Source organism: Halichoeres trimaculatus, unplaced genomic scaffold (assembly GCF_033239565.1).
Source record: "Halichoeres trimaculatus isolate MK-OKI-2021-1 unplaced genomic scaffold, fHalTri1.1 fHalTri1_scaffold_13, whole genome shotgun sequence".
Taxonomy (NCBI): Eukaryota; Metazoa; Chordata; class Actinopteri; order Labriformes; family Labridae; genus Halichoeres; species Halichoeres trimaculatus.
Window position 1 is genome coordinate 19,702,814 of NW_027437191.1, and position 18,084 is coordinate 19,720,897.

Sequence of the window (18,084 nt, forward strand, 5' to 3'; positions counted from 1 at the left end):
TATTAATTGTGATTTCAATATCACTTAAAATAATCGGGATTCTTATTTTTACCATAATCGCCCAGCCCTTGTTAGTATATTCAGAAATATAAATTGTTATGCTGGAAGAACTGTAGCATAGACCTGTTTGAATTTTGTAGGTATTTGATCAGATGTAAAAAAAAATTAATCACTTTGGGGAAATGAATGTCTGAAAATTTCCTAACAACCTTCTGAATTCCTCTCAAAATCACAAAGTCAACCTCACAGCAGCACTCAGTAGGGATTGTGTGCAAACCATCCAACTGTTGATAAATAATTGAGTTAAGAAACAATGGTGGACAAAGTATTGTCACTACATGTGAAGATTTAATATGATACCTCATGTCCTCAACTTTACTATTAAGTGTGTCAGAAGTAGCATCCCAGCAGACTCTTCAGGCAGCAGCATGTTGTTGGCAGCACTATCCCTTCAACGTCATCCCTAATTAGCACCACGCTGCAACCTACATCTGATTAAGTGCCTTCTTAACACGATGGCCTTTCCTCACATTCAATCAACCCCCAGCCAGGTTTAGCTAAAGAGGCCAGTAGGCGCCCGCTTGACGGGTTTTTGTCCACCCTTGGTTCATTGGCTACGGTCCAAAATGTCCAAAGTACAAAGAGTGTCAATCGAACTACTGAGCTAAAAGCACGGGCTGTGATAAAATTGTTTCACCTCAGAGTGATTAAGTCAAACTGAGGGGTACAATCTTAGGAGTGGAAAATCAGGGGAGAGTTTATTGGAGGGCAAAACAGTCCCGCACATTCTCAGTACCATCTGGTGGACATCGTGGCCAAAGAGAAAGAGAGAAAGAGGATGCAGGCAGTATGGTGAGTACACACTTGATTCATTGCCTGAACAACACAGGCTGTGTTAATTACATCTGGGTTGCTGCTAAACAGTGGGTATTTCACAGGGGTCAGTGCTGAGGAGGATCACGCTATCAATTTTGTGCAGATAAGAGTGGGTGCAACCACCAGCTTTTTTTTTTCGTAATGTTTGTTCTGTTTTATTTTGTTTTGTTTTTGTACGCATTTGCACAAAAGAATGCAATTATTGTCATTACCATTATTTTTTTGCTATAATTTTAATAATTGCTTCAGTGGGATCTCTATTTGTCTTCCGTTTGACATTGCAAAACACAGACTTTCAGTTCCTCTTTGTAATTCCTGAATGCATCTCTTTGTACATTGTGCCCAATTAGCTTTAAAAACAGGCTGAGGGTCATTATACGACAGGAGAATGGCTAATTTCCTCAAGACAACACAAAACTGGGATATTTTCGCATATTTTAACTATCACGGTAGACAAAGAAAAAAAATTACATCTCAACAGTTTCTCCCTCAAATCATTTTTACTTCATGATTACAAGCTACTCCACTCTTAAATATTGCTCTTAATGTTACTCTGTTTTCACTGCTTGTTGGTTTTCATTTTTCTAAAACAACACCTCTGTTGATCACTAAAATTAGAGAATATCTTCAATGAAGCCTTGAGATTGTCTGTACATATATACTGTATGAGTGCAACTGTACAGTGGTAAGTGTGTCTAGTTCTTTACACATGGTTTATGTCAGTGGCTAACTGAAGCAAAAACACATTGTGTTATAAATGAAAGTGTTAGCCTGAAAGTTAGCTGTGATGATCAGTAAAATTTGTAAAATAAACTTTTTAGAATTTTGTAGATTTTAAATTCCTTTAACATAATTGAGTAATTTTTCTGTTTCCTCTGTTATAAATTTGCTGGAGTGCACTGTTCTTATATACTGTGCTTTGGTGCCTCAGTTCATTTTCATGGCTAATGTGTGACTGTCTTCTTGCTCCTCCATAACCACACCCACATCTAAACAGAGGCCTTGTCCTTTTTGTTAATATATGTTTCCATTTAAATGAACACTCTATATTCTAACACTATGTACACTCTATAGCAGGGGCTCCCAAACTGTTCTGACTCGAGACCCAAAACAGAAATCTGGTGTCTCCCAGGACCCAAACTCAACCTTCCTTTGTACTTGAAAATTCATGATCCTCTAATCACTACTGTTATTCTTGGAAAAACTTCAACAGTTGTGATCACGGGATCAACATATTAAGGCAAGGAGGTCAAATTCCACACACAATCACAGCATCTCATCATACTTACACCTGAATTCAAGGTTATAATACTTTTGCATTTTTCTACAGTTTTTATCTTTATTTCATTTTGACTTTTTTTTCCGATTTCAGTTTAGTTTTTTAGTTTTTTTGAGCAGTTTTTTTGTGTTGTTTTTGTCTGTTTTGTTTTTTGTTTTAATGCTATTTTTTCATCTAGTTTCTAGTAGTTTCAGTATCAGTTTGGGTCATTTTTGCAATATTCATAAGGAAATAGTGTTGGTTTCACTCAACTATTGATCTTAAACAACATAATATGTTTGGGATTCATTTTAAAGTAAGTGTAAAGTTAATGAAAAAGCAACAGTTTAAATTTAGGATTTGAAATTTCCCTTTGCATCTCCACTTGAAGTGATCAGCTTGAATTTACCTGTGTTGTAGTGATACTAACAGTCTACCTCCTCACTGTTAAGATACACACAGCTCTAAACCCTCCAAAACAATGTTCAAGGATGCTATGCAAGATCAGGGCTAAGCCACAAGATGAATAAACTTTTTAACCAGAACAAAAGTTCAACTCATGACATATCATGTTAATAGATTTTTTCAAGGTCCCCAATGCTCTGATAACCTCTTCAGGAACAAGTGTCTCACAGCCACTTGCTGTTTCTGTGTTTGTGTGACTGTAGTAAGAGAGTCTCATGCGTCTTTGGATCAAAGCAACTACAAAGATAGGGTTTTTTTTTGAGGTTATGATATAAGGGAGGTATGGTCATGGGACCGTACTTAAAAAAATAGGGAGATAATTTTGAGAAATCACAAGTCAGGAGTACAGCGAGAGAAAGGGTTAAAAAGCTGGAGTTCCCCCCTAAGTGGGAAGTCCTGGCAGCTTAGTTTAAAGTAATGACTCCATGTATGAGACAGTGACAAAGATGAAAACTGAAGACATTCTCTTAAATGCCTCTTTTGCATCAGAAAAGCTCAATACTCCTGTTTATGTCGGGGCCTGGTTTGAAGATGTTGGTCTAGGTCATTAAATTCCAAACTCTCGTTACCAAGCTCTGGCTACATAAAATACATCAAGGTCTATCTTCTCCATTTCTTTCAGTTTTTGTAACGCCAATGTTATATTTACATTTAGACATCCCACACGCTGCTGTTGTAGGGAGAGGGAGACTTGCTGCTTGTTCTTCTGCCTTTCTCTGGTCAGCACAGACAGATAGCCAGAGGGCATGTGTAAGCCGAACTGTCACGGGTGGCGATTCGCGGAGGGAGGGGGTGGTGATTAAGGGACAGAAAGAGTGAGAGACAGAGATGCACCCGAGATAAACACCGCACAGCGAGATAACCGTTCTTAAATTCTGTTTTACTTCAGAGGATTGCTTCCCAAATATGTTACACATTTTACTCCACCAACTGGCGACCCAATCAAATACGGTCCACGACTGAGCTGCACTATAGAATCTATCTATGCCTTGTGTTTGAGTGTTTAGGTGGGCCAAGCCCGGCTCTCGAAGAAGGATGATAACGCTGAGACCTCCCAAGGCCAGCCAATATCCCTGAGCATAAGTGTGACCATGACACATACACATGTCACGCCTCCTGGGGAGGACTGTATGATAGTGATCTGATGATGGTTGTAGTCCCTGATTGCACTGGCTTTTATTATCCTATATAACATCAGCAGACGGCTGCTGATGTTATACTGTTGAGGCATGTGTGCTGATGTATGTGAATGTGGAGGATAAATGTCAGGTAATCTTTTTGGAGAGTTTTAACATTTCAACCTCTCTGTGTTGTATATATTTTTCTTTTTGTCCTCATCTATTTGTTACCATGTAAGGACAAAACAAAAAAAGTTCAAAGTGGAGAATTCAAGAGAGGAAAACATGCTACATTTCTCTTTTTCAGATGAGCCCTCCTCATCTCTCTCCTGCTGCCTGTTTTCCCTCACAAAAGGCTTCTATGGCGCGAGGGGGCATTGGTGCTAATAATGTTGATGCTGTGCCAAGCCCAGCTGGTGGTGGCCGGCACAGGGCATCGAGTGTCTGCTCTCCACAGTCGCTGTCTTTAAAAGGCTCGCTCCTCTGCCAACTGGGATCAGAGGGAGGCAGATCACATGAGTTTAAGAGACGCAACCAACCTGTGAACCTGTGTGGAACTCCGTCTGTTAGATCCTCTCTGCAACGCGTCTCATGCTTTACCAAGATACAGCAGAGAAATAGGTTTGATATGAAAGCAATGGGAAGGAAGCTGATTTCCCAGCACAAGCTCACACGCTCATTATTATTTCATGAGAGCAGGATTTGTTAGGTATATCTGAAGACAATTAACCCTACATGACAAGAAAACATAAAAGGGTTACAGAGATATATCAGAGATCAGGAGTGGCATTTTAGAGTTCTTTCTTGGCATCTTAACAGTTGCAGCCACTAACTTCAGGCGGAAATGTCAAATACAGGACTACTTCAGGAAAAAAATAGAAGCAAACTGTTTAGTTTGACATTCTCCTGAATAGTCATGACAGTTACCCTGAGGGCTGAAATCAAGTGGTATTAAATGGGCCAGACACACATTTGAGAGTTTTACATTACATCCTACAACCTCTAGAAAACAGGAGTCCTTTAATATGGGTCATATTTAAAGGCAGGGTCTACAGGAATTTAGTCACTTTTTAGTAAACACAAACTGGGCTCCTCCTCCTTGGCTCAGGGCCAGCAGCAGCGCACACCCACAGCCTCTAACCATGACTACGTGAACACATTCACTTGCCCAGCAACCACCTGCCGCATCGGAGAGACTTGAGAGCCCTGCACCTACCTTATCATGTTAGCTCAAGCTAATCACTAGGTTATTTGGCACATACCTGTGGAGCAGAAAGCCAACTTGCCCGCTCTTGGTCCCGAGCTGCTCTCCAAGTGCCAGAAAGCAAGAGAAAGTTGAGCCAAGCTTCACCCTTGTTTAGTAAACGCTTTGTCTGTTTGTCGTTTTATTTCATTTCAGTTGTGTTTTCTTGCTCCGTGATACATTCACTATAGTAGCTGCTCTGATTAGCTTCTTCCACGCACTTATCAACACCCAAAGACACTTGAGCACTAGGCGCTCAGTGATTAGCTGATGTAACCACGCTAGCTCTCCGCCCAGAAATGTCTTGCCACAATCAAAACATCCACATGCAGGCTGAGGAAAGGCAGACACTGACACACATGCATAAAGGCCCCTATAAAAGTTGTCCTTTAAATTTTCTAGAAAAAATCCTGCAGACTCTACCTTTGAGCTGTTTTCAGCTCTTCAGAATCTCCAAATAGAAACTATCAAATGATTGTTTCAAAAATCCATTGCTCATTGTTACATCTGCTGTAAATGTAATTTAAAGGAATATTTTCCAATGCTGTAATTCTTTCAGCAACATAGGAGTGGGAAAATAAGCTTGAGTTATACAAATTTATAACTAATAGTATTACAATAGTGTTGCTTTGAGTTTTTTTTTTATTTGTTTAATTTTTAAATATTTCATTGTCAATTTAATATTTAAGTATCTCGGTTTTATTTTATTCTTTTATCTCAACAATTGTTTTTTACCTTTTTATCATTTTGGTGTTAGAATTTTAGCATTTTTAACAGTAGACTTAAAATTTGATGCACAATATTGTCTGTCTGTTTCTGCTGTCTGTTATCATTTGTTGACTGCTCTGTGCACCTCAATTGCCCCTCGTGGATAAACCAATTTTTTTTCAATTCAGTTCAATTCAACAGATCAGATCAGTCACGTTTAAGAAAACAAAATAAATCCTGAAATACTGAATTCAATTTTGAGTAAAATGTATTTGTGCAGGGATTCATATCAGGCTGAATTACAGTGTGTGTGTTTGTGGATGTCCTCTGCTCAATATCATATCGACTGGGGAACAAATTTGGCTCAACATCCACACTGAGGATCCTCATTTGGAGGAAATGTTGTATGAATGCAGCTCACTGGGGATTCATGTGTCGGTATTCTCTTCCCTTTGTTATATCACAGGCAGTCGTGTGTGACCAAACAACAATCCAGCTCGAGAAGCCAAACCCGCACCACGTCGACCCCCTTTGGAAGATCCACCAAACATACATTCAGCACAGTATAAACAGACCTGTATATGAACACGTGGGGTACAAAGACCAGGCTGTAGAAACCACCTTGCAGTTTTCCCTGTTCTGTTTTCATTGTGTGGGTGGCTCCTTCTCGATTCCCAGCAGTGCTTGTTAATGCAGCAAGGTGTCTGTTCTCCCCCTCTCTCCCCCTGTCTCTTCCTCCCCCTGTGCATTTCTCTGTAACCCTGCTGCCTCGCTGTTTCTCCTCTTCTGTACACAGTATCCCTAATTCTAGAGGTGAAAAAAACAACTGAAAGTATACATCCTGCGGCACTTCATGGGGACATTTTCTAAAAATGGTTTGATACTGGTATGGATATTGACCATGTACAGACACAGATAATTATATAGTTTTGAGAGCACCAGAATTGATATAAGCCTTTGGTACAGCCTAACGAAGGGTAGTGGGTATTACTGAGTTTGGCAGTCAATACACCAGATCACTGCAAAAACTGAAAATCCAAGCAAGTTTTTATATCATGCTTTAAGTAAAAACATCTTGATTGACTTAATATGTAAGCCGCATTCACTGACAAGTCAAAAAATGTCTAATTTCAAGACATTAAAAGCCAAAAATGGTGCCTGAGTTGCTTGTTGAGAATAAAAAAATCTGCCAGTGTTGTAAAAATAGTGCTTTGTTACATCTGAAACACTCTAGAGCAGCTTGGTTTTGGCCAATACTCCATTCTTGATAATAGACTCAGTATCAGGGCTAGAAAACATCCCTGATTCTCTTGGGGGCATAATCTTTAATCATGACAAATCATCCATGTGTAGTAAACAACATATTAAATTTAAACCTGTTGATACTCTCGGTTCAAGCCAGTCCTGTGGTTGCTGGTGCTAACAGCAAGTGTGTTTTAATAGAGGTCCCAAAGTTCACTTCAGAATGAAATGTATCGACCAGTGGGGACAACAAACACAGCCTGAGAGGCTACTCTGTCAAGAAAATAAGAGCAGACAAGCAACCAGTGTTTGTGTGCACTGTGCACTCGAACAAACCATGGCTGTGAGGATTCAGTGTGACATTGTTTATGTTTAGAAGTCTGATTAATTAAGAAATCATGAGGAAAGCATATACATTATAGAAAATGTATGCATGCATTCTTATGAGTTCATGTTGCAAATGCAGTGAAATGCTCACCAGTTGTTGTTTCCTGCTATGAACATGTAGTTGGAGAAAAGTAGACTGTCATTAAAGACAAAACATGGATTTGAAGGCAGGAACACAATGCCAAAGCTTTGCTGAAATTTTTTTGTGTGTCTACAATTTTTAGCTGTGGTTCTCCTGTCAACCTCTCCCAAACTTTAATTGGCTGTATGTCATCAAAAGTAGCTTTTGAACTGTAGTTTTATGAGTGCACAGCTTTTCCAGGAGGAAGAAAAAGGCAATTCACAGTTTTCTTTAAAGACTGTGCTCTGAGTTATTGTTTTTAAAGTATTGTAATTAGCACTTATTTGCAGAATTCTGGGAAAACTTGCAGTGTGAGCATGTACTTGTGCAGGTTTCAAGTTGAGAGTCTTGCTCGAGGATACGTCTACAGTTCCACAGTTTCATGTCAGCATCAGGATTTAAGATTGCTCACATTAGATTATTTTCTCTCAGGTTTGGAAGCATCCTTACTGTGTCCCTGTGTTTGTTGTGTTTTTAATCAACTTTTGCTTCTTTTATGTTCGTTAAAGAGTGTCCTATGTGAATTTAGAAAGATAAGGCTTAACGTCAGACTTATCATTAAAGAAACTGCTCTCTAATATTTTTTACGAGCCATTACATGAACATTTCCAGTTATGTTTTTAACAAAGGAGATTATCCAGCACTCTGGTGTGTTAATTATAGCTCACTGATATGTACACATAAATGAAGTGATGCAGATGTAGAAAATATGAAGTCCCAGCAGGGTATTCAACTGGCAAACGATTTTTTCCCACCCTCAATTAAATCCAAGGGTACACTAAGCTCAGTGAACAGGGAGTTCAAAGAATTCCAATTAAAATGGCGCATTAACTGCTGGTTATAAAAATAAACAAATCTTCCGATCACTCCTTCCTTGTATAACAGTCTCTCCCTAGCTTGCTGTCTAACTAACTATCAGGTATGCGACCCAATGAAGTCTTTCTGTCTGGCAGCTTCTGCGTCTGTCTGTTAATCCCATAGACTGTATAATAAATGGACATAGTTTCTGTGACGTCACTTGTCTGTTTCTGAAACAGAGGTTTGAAGCACATCATTCACAGGGGCCATATTGGGAAAGAGTCAGGCTTTGAGCCTTTACGCTAGCAGCTATAGAGTCCCCACCTGTCAATCAGCTGTGCTGTGCCTCTGATTGGGCGAACTCACGTTCTCAATCATCTAAGCTGTAGAGGAAGAAGAAATTCAACCCCCGATACAGTGTGTGCCGTTTAAATGAGAAACATTTTTCGTACCAGGTTGTTAACATGTTTATTTCTGCTGTGAAAACGGCTTTTTTGGCTTGATGAGTATGTGGTTTCTGGTACCTCCAGAATCAGCCTCAAGTGGATGCTCGATAATCTGCAGATTTTAGCACTTCCACATTGGCTCATATTTTTAGACCACAGGTTGCAGCTTGGTTCATCCATTTCGTACCAGGTAACATTCTAAACAGTTAGCTAGCTTTTAACATTCAAAAGGTACCACAAAGAGATACTTAAATCCCAAAACTAACCTTTGTCAAACCTATCTGTCCATCTGTCAAAAAAAGTTAGGTTTTCACTACAGCCCTATGAGAAACAGCTCAGCTGCAACCTTAATTAGCATTCTTTCATACCAAGCGGCAACTTGCCTGAGACAATGCGGAAGTGCTAAAATCTGCTGTTTCTTGAGTGTCTGCTTGAGGCTGGCTCTGGAAGAACCGGAAGTCACAAACACACCAAGCCAAAAATAGCCATTTTCAAAGCAAAAATTAACCTGTTTACAGCCTGGTTCAAAAAACGTCTCCTGTCTGAATCGCTAGCTCTGCTATTGGCACACACTGTTCTTGGGGTGAATTTTTTTCTAACTCTGTGGTTTAGAGGATATTGAGATCACGAGCTCCCCCAATCAGAGGCACAGCTCAGGTCACATGACTGACAGGCGCCCCATAACTGTACGCAAAGCCCTTGCCACTACCAATATGGCCATGATAGCCCACGTGCTTCATTTTCCGTTTCAGAAACAGATGGGAGACTACGTCCATGTTTTATACAGTCAATGTTTCATACATAATTTCACAATATCCTAAATTTTCACAACGAATTTTACTGCACATTTTGACACATTTCTTTTTATCTAGCTGTCCACATTTCAGCATTTTTTTACATGTCCTTGTATAGCTTGCTGTCTTGCCAACTAACTGGTAAACAACTCAATGTGCTAACAAGGTAGCTGTTTGAATGTAAATTAGCAGTTAGCTCTTCAAATAAGCTATTCTACACAAGCTAGGTAGGCATTAACCTTATAAAAACTAAATTACCTCTATCTATCTATCTATCTATCTATCTATCTATCTATCTATCTATCTATCTATCTATCTATCTATCTATCTATCTATCTATCTATCTATCTATCTATCTATCTATCTATCTATCTATCTATCTATCTAGTGCTTAAATGTCTAGCAAACAACCTCCACTGTCTTATCCTCCCTTACCTCTTCTCCCTTCATCCATCTACAAATAAATTATCAAACAGGTTGTGTCTCTAACTGATTTAATTTCCAAGAAGATTGGGAGTAAAAACAGTTTGAGCCCAAGATGACTCTGGGGATACGGCTGAAGAGTCGACACAAACAGACACTAACACATCCCCACACATATAAATTAGGCTAATTAGCATCCCCGCTCTAAGTGTTCACCCCTCCACTTCAGAGATACCTCTGACGAACAGACTTAAGAGGAAAGGGGAAGAGTGTTTTTGTGACTGCAAGGAAGGACTTCTTGTTATGCATCCTTCCTCAAGACGACATTCGGCCTCACCCAAAGCTCCCTGTGCCACTGTGATTACACACAGCCGCGCGTTGAAGCCGGACTGGCAGCTTGAGAAAAACATCACATGCACCTTCTCTCTTCTTCCTCATTACAACCTCTTATTTCTGCCACCATTAACACACCTTCCCCACTCCCTCGTCCTCCCCTGCTCCTCCACCTCAGTCAATCAATCCTTCATGAAATCACAAGGTGACACTGCCAGTGTTGCCCTGGTAACCATCACTACACAAATGTTGCCTGGTCACCGTGCACAAACAAGCCCAGAGCCCAGTGAGAGAAAGAGCGTGGTGTAGGCGACAGAGAGGAGATGAAGTATTGGAGGGAGGGGTCAGGGGGTGGAAGGTTGCACACCGGCTGCTGCACAACCTCCCCACCACCATATCCCCCTACACATAGACACTCATAGACACACACACACTGAGTAATTTAATGATACCCTTCAAGGTAGCTCAGCCCAGAGCAGCGTGGCATAAATGTCAGGCAAATCTGCAAATTAATTTAAACGTGTTTAAGCTGCAGAGAAACCCAATATTATAATAACCCATCCATTCATAATACAGGAGCAGGCTATTGTTTTAAAATAACCAGCTTCCAGATTATGCTTTTATTATAACTATAAAAATGTTTTTATGCTCGTGCTGCTATTTCTCTTTTCACTCATTAAAAAGGATCTGCTTTGGGTGGAAACCTCTGAAGAATAAAACACATCAGAGCCGGGATTCATAAATAGAGCACTCTAATGAAGTGCTTTATCAAGCTCGCCGGAGTCTTTTGGATACATTATTTATTATTTAACGCTGGTTTTGGTCCAGTGAGATATGTCAATATGTAGTACGAGATCTGACAAAGTGATTCATGCTATGTAATTAATCAATCCGGCATTCCGCACTAATTTCCATTAATTTCCGGTGGAGGGAAAACAAATCAAGTGATTTAACCTCTTTGTATAATGCATTCATCTTTTCGTGCACATAACCGCTGTTCTTGTTTTGGTGCATTCAAGAGCCACAAGGGAAAAGATGCAGATTGTTCCAGGAGGATAAAATATGATGTTCTATAATAACAGTAGTGTATTTTGTAGCAAGACATCATCAAAGGTTGCAGTATTTCTTGCGTAGCTTCATTTAGGAGATTAAAGATAATATCGTTTGATTTCTACAACTTATTGTGTTCCCTTTTTTTCTTCACACATAGTCACAAATTAAGGCTGTAATGGATGTATGAATAGGCACCTAATTCAAAGGCTTGTCCTTGAGCCTTTGATGTAAAGACACTACTTTCATTACACTGATTTCTGATACCGCATCTTCGGTCTGGCAAGAAGAAAAGAAAGGCTGTCTGCACAAAGAGAGAAAAAAAGAAGGTGTTTGTCTGCAAGGAAGGTGTTGCGAGGGAGGTGGAGTAAATTGACTGTTTACAACAACAGACCCACAGAGAGAGACCTTGAATGTCCATGACGAGCCGCATTCCCTTTTTTCACTTTCAAATCACCTCATCCCATGCGTTTTTGGAAGCCGTCCTAAAAAAACCAAGGCCATAATTTCCATCCAATTTGTTCCCTCTCTCTGCGTGAACACTGACAGATTGTCATATTTTGGCCACACTCCCAGAGGAGAGTTGAAAGAGGCAGGAGGGCAGATAAACGGCTATTACCATTCACACCGGCTCATTACTGAACATTTAGACCCAGGAGCTCCAACCCGAATGCTTCACTCAGAGGGGCGTTCATGCTGCTCCCGTCCCCTCCCCAGGAGCCCCGCACCATGGAGCATTTGATTGACAACTGGTGCTCATTCATCCATCCTCTAAAACTATTGCATTGATTTTTGTTCCTCAATCTACAGTAATCTCACTTTGTAAAGATCAGTCTGTATAAACTGAAGCCCCTGCGGCATAAAACCCTGAGAGATGCCGTTACATTATGGCTCCCGATTGATTTGGTCATTTGAACAAAAATAAATTATTGCTTTGAGCATGTGCACACACAGCACATCGTGTTTGTTACGTAAGCAGCATAAAAAGGGTCATTGGCCACCCTACCGTCATGAATCCATCCAGCAGGCCTGAGTCCGGTTTGGGCGGGGCTTGTAGTCGCTCCATTGACCACTTCTCGATGATTGACGACACCTGAGAGTTTTCTGTGTTGAGGATGCGGAACCCAGTCATGTTGACTCCACTGAAGCGGTACGGTTCCATGTCAAGGGCAAAAAGATCCTGAAAGCATGAGGATAAACATTTCATTGTGCAGAAATAATTAATTAGTTGTTGCTGTGACAGTCACTGCCTTAGACTATTGCTATATTACTAATTGATTCTGGTCCCTTGTTCTGGACGAGTTAGATGAGCCAATTTGACGGCTGTTCATTCCCTGTTTGTGGTGGTGGGGTTAAGATAAACCTTGGTGATCTCAATTTAGGTTGTTTTTCTCACATTTGTGATGGCCATGGAACCAGGTTATGACATAGCACTAAATGGTCGACCCATTGGTTTACTTTCTACTTTCTGAACCATCTGTTTTGGCAGTTATGTACCATCACTATCTTTATTGTTTCTGTACCAAAATTACCTAAATATAAAATAGGAGAGTGGAACTGGGACTAATGATTTATGTTTTTTTTTTTAATGTTAAATCCTTTTAACAATTTTTTTTAGAGTTGTATCCCTCATTCACTGGAATTGTGATGTAAACTGAGAGTTATTTTTGACCAAACATGCTTTGAGCAAAGAAAACTAATCACAAAACAATAGAGCCCATCTCTTGGTTTCCTTTTCATACACTCAAAGGGATAACAAGGCATTTTTGAGATTTTCATGTTTGTGATTTCTTAATCATACAGCCAGAAGAGCCCTCCATAAAGAGCTCCATTTTCATAAATGTGACCAAATTGCTACAAATGAACATGGCGCTGTACTGAGGAAGGCAAAATACTTGTAAACAAGGCCGTACACTAGTTTGGAAAAATATTTACCAAGCAGATAAATGAAGTGAGTTACTGCTTCCTGCTGGCCATTAGAAACAATGGAGGCTTAAAGATTCTACAATGGCTTTCTTTTTCACATCCTGAGGCTACCTCTGCTCCGTCTGCGATCCGTCCTCAGTAATTAGAGTAGTCGTTTGAGTGGCAGCTTTATCGGAATAAATGAGGGCAGTTCAAGGTGCTTTATGAGTTATTTTATTTCATGCTGAGGCAGGAGCCATGATTAAGGAAAGCCTTTCAAGGTTAAAGGCAGGCTTTTGGTGGACTGCCATCTATCATGTGGAAGTGAAAGGACAACCCAATTGTCCGCTGCATACAGCATGTCTGGCATCTCACCAGGCAGATGTCTCTGGGATGCGACAACACAGTTGACAGAGCAACAGCAGGTGATGGACGCAGAACGAGGTTGCCACGGTCAATGTTTGCCGTCCTATTCCGAAAAACAGCATGGATGGCTTGGTACCAGTACACAGAAGCTTCAGCCAGCTCTGTGGACTGCCAAACACTGGCTGATGTTAAAGTAGGCATGTTTCCATCGTTACAAGCAGCAGCATGTGGCGGGTACAGCCCTATAATCACTGCTCCCTTTCCTTTCCCAGTGACATACCTGCTGTCACCCACTTCTCTTTCATCTAGCCAGGTCCTTATGTGCACAAGATATAGCTGAATGTCCTGTGCACTGGTAAATGTCTTTTCAGGTCACTTTTCTCCAACCTTTTCCTTAGCCTTTCCAATCGTGCTCCAAACAAACACAGCATGCAATTTGTTTGCTCCAGCTATAATGGACCAAATGGGCCACAGTCTCATTTACTCAGGGCTGTTATCAGAGCTCAGTCTTCTGTGGTCCGGGATCAGTGAAGAAAGCAAATAATCTTTGTAGTGCTAGATCAAAGAACTTTGGAGAACTTCAAGCACTGCCAGAGTCAGAATAAAAAATATCCAACTGCTTTTGTTTTCTGCAGTCAGGGTTTCAGACAGCCAGGTGGGGTGAAAAGGTTGGTGTGGAAATCAGAAAATAAAGCTTCAAAACGGAGGAGACTTGATAACAAAAAACATCAAAACGATGGCAGGGTGTCAGATTTTCAGTATATTTATTTATATCTATAGCTTAGGTTGGAGTTCAGGTTAGAAAAGAGAGTATGAAAGTAATTTTATGTGACTTGTTTTGTCGCGTTTAATTTGGTTCTCAGAAAAGAAAAAGCAATAATCAGACAGATAGGTGTATTTTTTTGCTTTGCAACAGTAAAAACAACATGAACAGAAATAGGCCTAACCCATGATCAAATATGAAGTGCTCTGCAAAAAAATAAGAGTAATAAAAGATAGAGTAAATAAATTGATTTTATCTAGATCAAAGGAGATGTGCTCTTGTACTCACCAGGGTAGTGAAAATATAATGGTAGTACTCCGTCATCATACCCATGGCCAGGGCCTACAGGGAGGAAAGAACAGTGAGTACTGACAAAAAAAAATCAAAGATTAATGAGCTTATTACCCTATCCATTTTATTAAGTTCTTTATTTAACTTTTATTTAACCTGTGTAGTCACTCTGTCCATGGCTGGGAAGGCTGCTAAAGAAGTTTCAAATCATAAGAAACCAAGAGGGGGTCCAGAACAAGTGCTCCTGGCCACACTACGCTTCAGAGGAGATTTTTATTTGTAAAAAAAAAAAAGGCTGAATCATCTTACGCAAGCACAAAATGATACATCTTATGCTCTTTTACATGTATATAAATGGTTTTTAACTTGATTTTCACACTTGTTGGTGTCGATGTGATGTTTACAATTTTACAGCTTACTATGTAAGATATAGATGTATATACAAATATATATATATATATATGTGTGTGTGTGTGTGTGTGTGTGTGTGTGTAAGTGTGTTTAGTCAGTGTTTCTGCCTTCTTGATACTCCTGCATTCATTGCAGTAACAGCCTGCTATAGTCAAGCAGTTTACCCTGACAATAGAACCCTGCAATAAAAAGAGCTCAAGAAAGCACTGCAGGCAGAAGCACCAAAATGAAACACTGACATGTAGTATATATTTTGTTATGCCTACCAAGTAGTCACATCAATAAATACTCCTCCTTGTTGCTTCCCGTAGACACAAGAGGATGTTGAGAAATCATGCAGTGCACTTTGCCTTTGAGAAGATCTCAATTCAATAAGAACTCCCACTGTTCCCATGAATTATGTGCCCCTGCTAAATGAATTTAACATGCCTGTGAGCAGAATTAGACTTTCTAATTAAAAAGCCTTTATTGTCCAATGGAGAGTATCCATTATTACGGGTCAGTAGTAGAGATCTAATACTCTATAGAGAAATTAAAGGTGCACCAAGCAGAAAGCAGGTACCTGAATCGTTTGAATAAGAGCTTAAAAAGAGGAAGAGTGAAGCAGAGAATAATTTAATGTTGTTTTAGTACGTTTACATTATGAATGAACTACGAGCCCATGTGCTGAAGACTAAGTCTGCGTTTCTGTGAGGGTAAAATATGTAAATTTTGGGACTGCAGTTAATTCAGTTTTAATTCAGTTCAGGAGGCGCTGAGATAAAACAACTCATCTTGCTCATAAATTAAGTCAACCAGTCTTTCAACTTAACTGCTCCCATTGTTCACACATTGCACTTAAAAAGACATTAGGAAGCGCGAAATAGGTGTGAGCACAAATTGTGTCAATTACATAATTGAAACAATAGAATAAAAATATCAAAATTCAACACATCTGCTCATTCATTTTTTTGTGCAAAATTAGTTTTCAGGATAGACCATTTGCTTTGTTAAGTTTAGCTGTTAAAACTTGTATCAAGTTTATATTTCTATTTCATTAATGTTTTTTTTCCCCAAGAGTTTTAATTCAAATAACTGTCACGCATCCTCTGATTTCTAAGCTAGCTAGGTTTCTGGCTGCTACCAAATTCAGCCAGTTAGCATCAAACAAACAACGCTATTTTGAGTCAGCTGAAAAAGGGATGCTTCTTTAAGACACACAATACACTAAAACCTTTTCAGGACCCACAGCAGTTATATTGTGAGTGTTGGCAACCCCAACCCTATGCTGGTGCAGCAGCTTGAGTGTAAACAATGATTGTGCAAGTGGAAGCCTTTACCTGCAACCTAAACAAATGTTGTCAAGGATACAGGGTATAGGATGTAAAAACTATCACAACTTTTAAAATAGGTTAATTTTTTGTAATCTGGAGACCCACAGAAATCATCTCCTGACCCTAACTGAGGACGGGACGTTCAGATTGAGAACCCCTGCACTCCAACACAACAGTTGAATATACTAAACTGACAATATTTAGTTTAACAAGGCTGTACAAGCTACCTATTTCGCCAGCTGACTCCTGAGGTTTGGTTAAAACCAAGTGGCAACCTCTGGTCTAAGAATATGAGGCAATGTAGAAGTGCTAAAATCTGGAGTTTCTTAAGCTTCTCCTTCAGGCTGGCTCTGGGAAAACCAGAAACCACAGACACATTAAGCTAAAAAAAACCCTTTTAACACCATAAATACACATATTTACAGCCTGGTACAAAAATTTCTCCTGTCTGAGTTGCTAATTTCACTATCACACACTGTACAAAGGGTGAATTTTTCTAACTCAGCGGTTTAGAAGGTATCAAGAACATGAGTTCGCCCAACTGTTTAATAGGCAGGTGCTCTATAACTATTTGTGTGAAGGCTCAAAGCCCACCCCATTTCAAATATGGCCGCTGCCAACTATATGCTTCAGAACTCTGTTTTGGGAGTAGATTGATGACATCACAGAGACTTGTCCATTTATTGTACAGTCCATGGTTAAAAATGAGCATCACAATGAAGACTACACATTGAGTTTTTGAGCTAACTTTTGTATACTTAAGTGAAAATAAACACCTTTTTTTGGCTAATGCTAACTGTTGCCTTTATTAGTGTCTCATTACTTTACACTCTGGGTATCAGCTTTGTTGTGCTAGGTAGTTAATTTTTGCGAGTTTTATGTCTGTGACCAGCAGATATAATAAAGCAGATAGATAACAGATTCAAATCTAATGATTTTGTTGCTCTGTAAACAGTTGCTAACTAGCTGGAAATTTAAAGAAAAAAAAGACAGATCCAAAATTTTGTTTTAAAAGCTTCAAAATTATTTCCTTTTTCAAAATCAACATATTTAAGAAAACTAATACTTTAAAGTCCCCAGTTATGTCTTTCCACACCGAATCACACAAAATTTTAACCGTTGCTCTTTTAGCTGGGTCCATACCTGTTTTAGAATCCAGGCTGCCATCTCATGTCCACAATCAAAGATGACATGGAACTCCTTCGCCTTCTTCATCTCTTTCAGAAGTGGCTTGGCGTCCTTGGTTTCTGTGGGCAGCTGTCGAATCTTCAAACGAATGTTGTATCGTGACGGTGCCTTGATCAGCTCCTGCAGTCGAATGAGACCTGCAGACAAAAGAGGATACATATAGCGTGAAAAAAGGGAGTTTAAAGATGCAGCTACATAGTGTGTTTGATCTGCTGCCATTTCCAAGTATCTCTGACGGTGCGGAGGCCACAAAACCAACTGGATTCAGGTCTTCTCAGCAGAAAAAGGCTCTTATGCATTCATTCCTAATCCTTAGTCTATTGATCCTCCTACTCATGCTTGGCAAGCAAACACATTGCTTCAGACCTATCAAGACAATTTAACACCAGCCCAGCACATTGCTCTGTTTTATACCAAAAAGAACAAAATGGAACCTCGATCTGCAACCGCCTACAGAAACTTGCAAACCCACAGAAGCCCCCTCTGAATGCTGCTCTCTTCTTCCATGATACCATACAGCAGCATGGAATAGGTTCAATTTTATCCTGATGGAAAACTCTGGACAATCCTGCCTTTCTGCTCCCT

The 18,084-nt window shown here is 39.8% G+C and overlaps 1 protein-coding gene across 2 annotated transcripts in view; it reads right to left on the reverse strand.

Annotated features, from left to right (window-relative positions):
- Positions 1-18,084, reverse strand: part of LOC141802370 (glutamate receptor ionotropic, kainate 2-like) — a 93,003-nt gene that overhangs the window by 42,809 nt on the left and 32,110 nt on the right. For both annotated transcript variants that reach the window (XM_074685921.1, XM_074685920.1), the window contains exons 4-6: positions 17,455-17,636; positions 14,585-14,638; positions 12,269-12,442 (exon numbers count right to left, since the gene is read on the reverse strand). In XM_074685921.1, the coding sequence (XP_074542022.1) occupies positions 12,269-12,442; positions 14,585-14,638; positions 17,455-17,636 (410 nt within the window). The remainder of the gene's footprint in view (positions 1-12,268; positions 12,443-14,584; positions 14,639-17,454; positions 17,637-18,084) is intronic.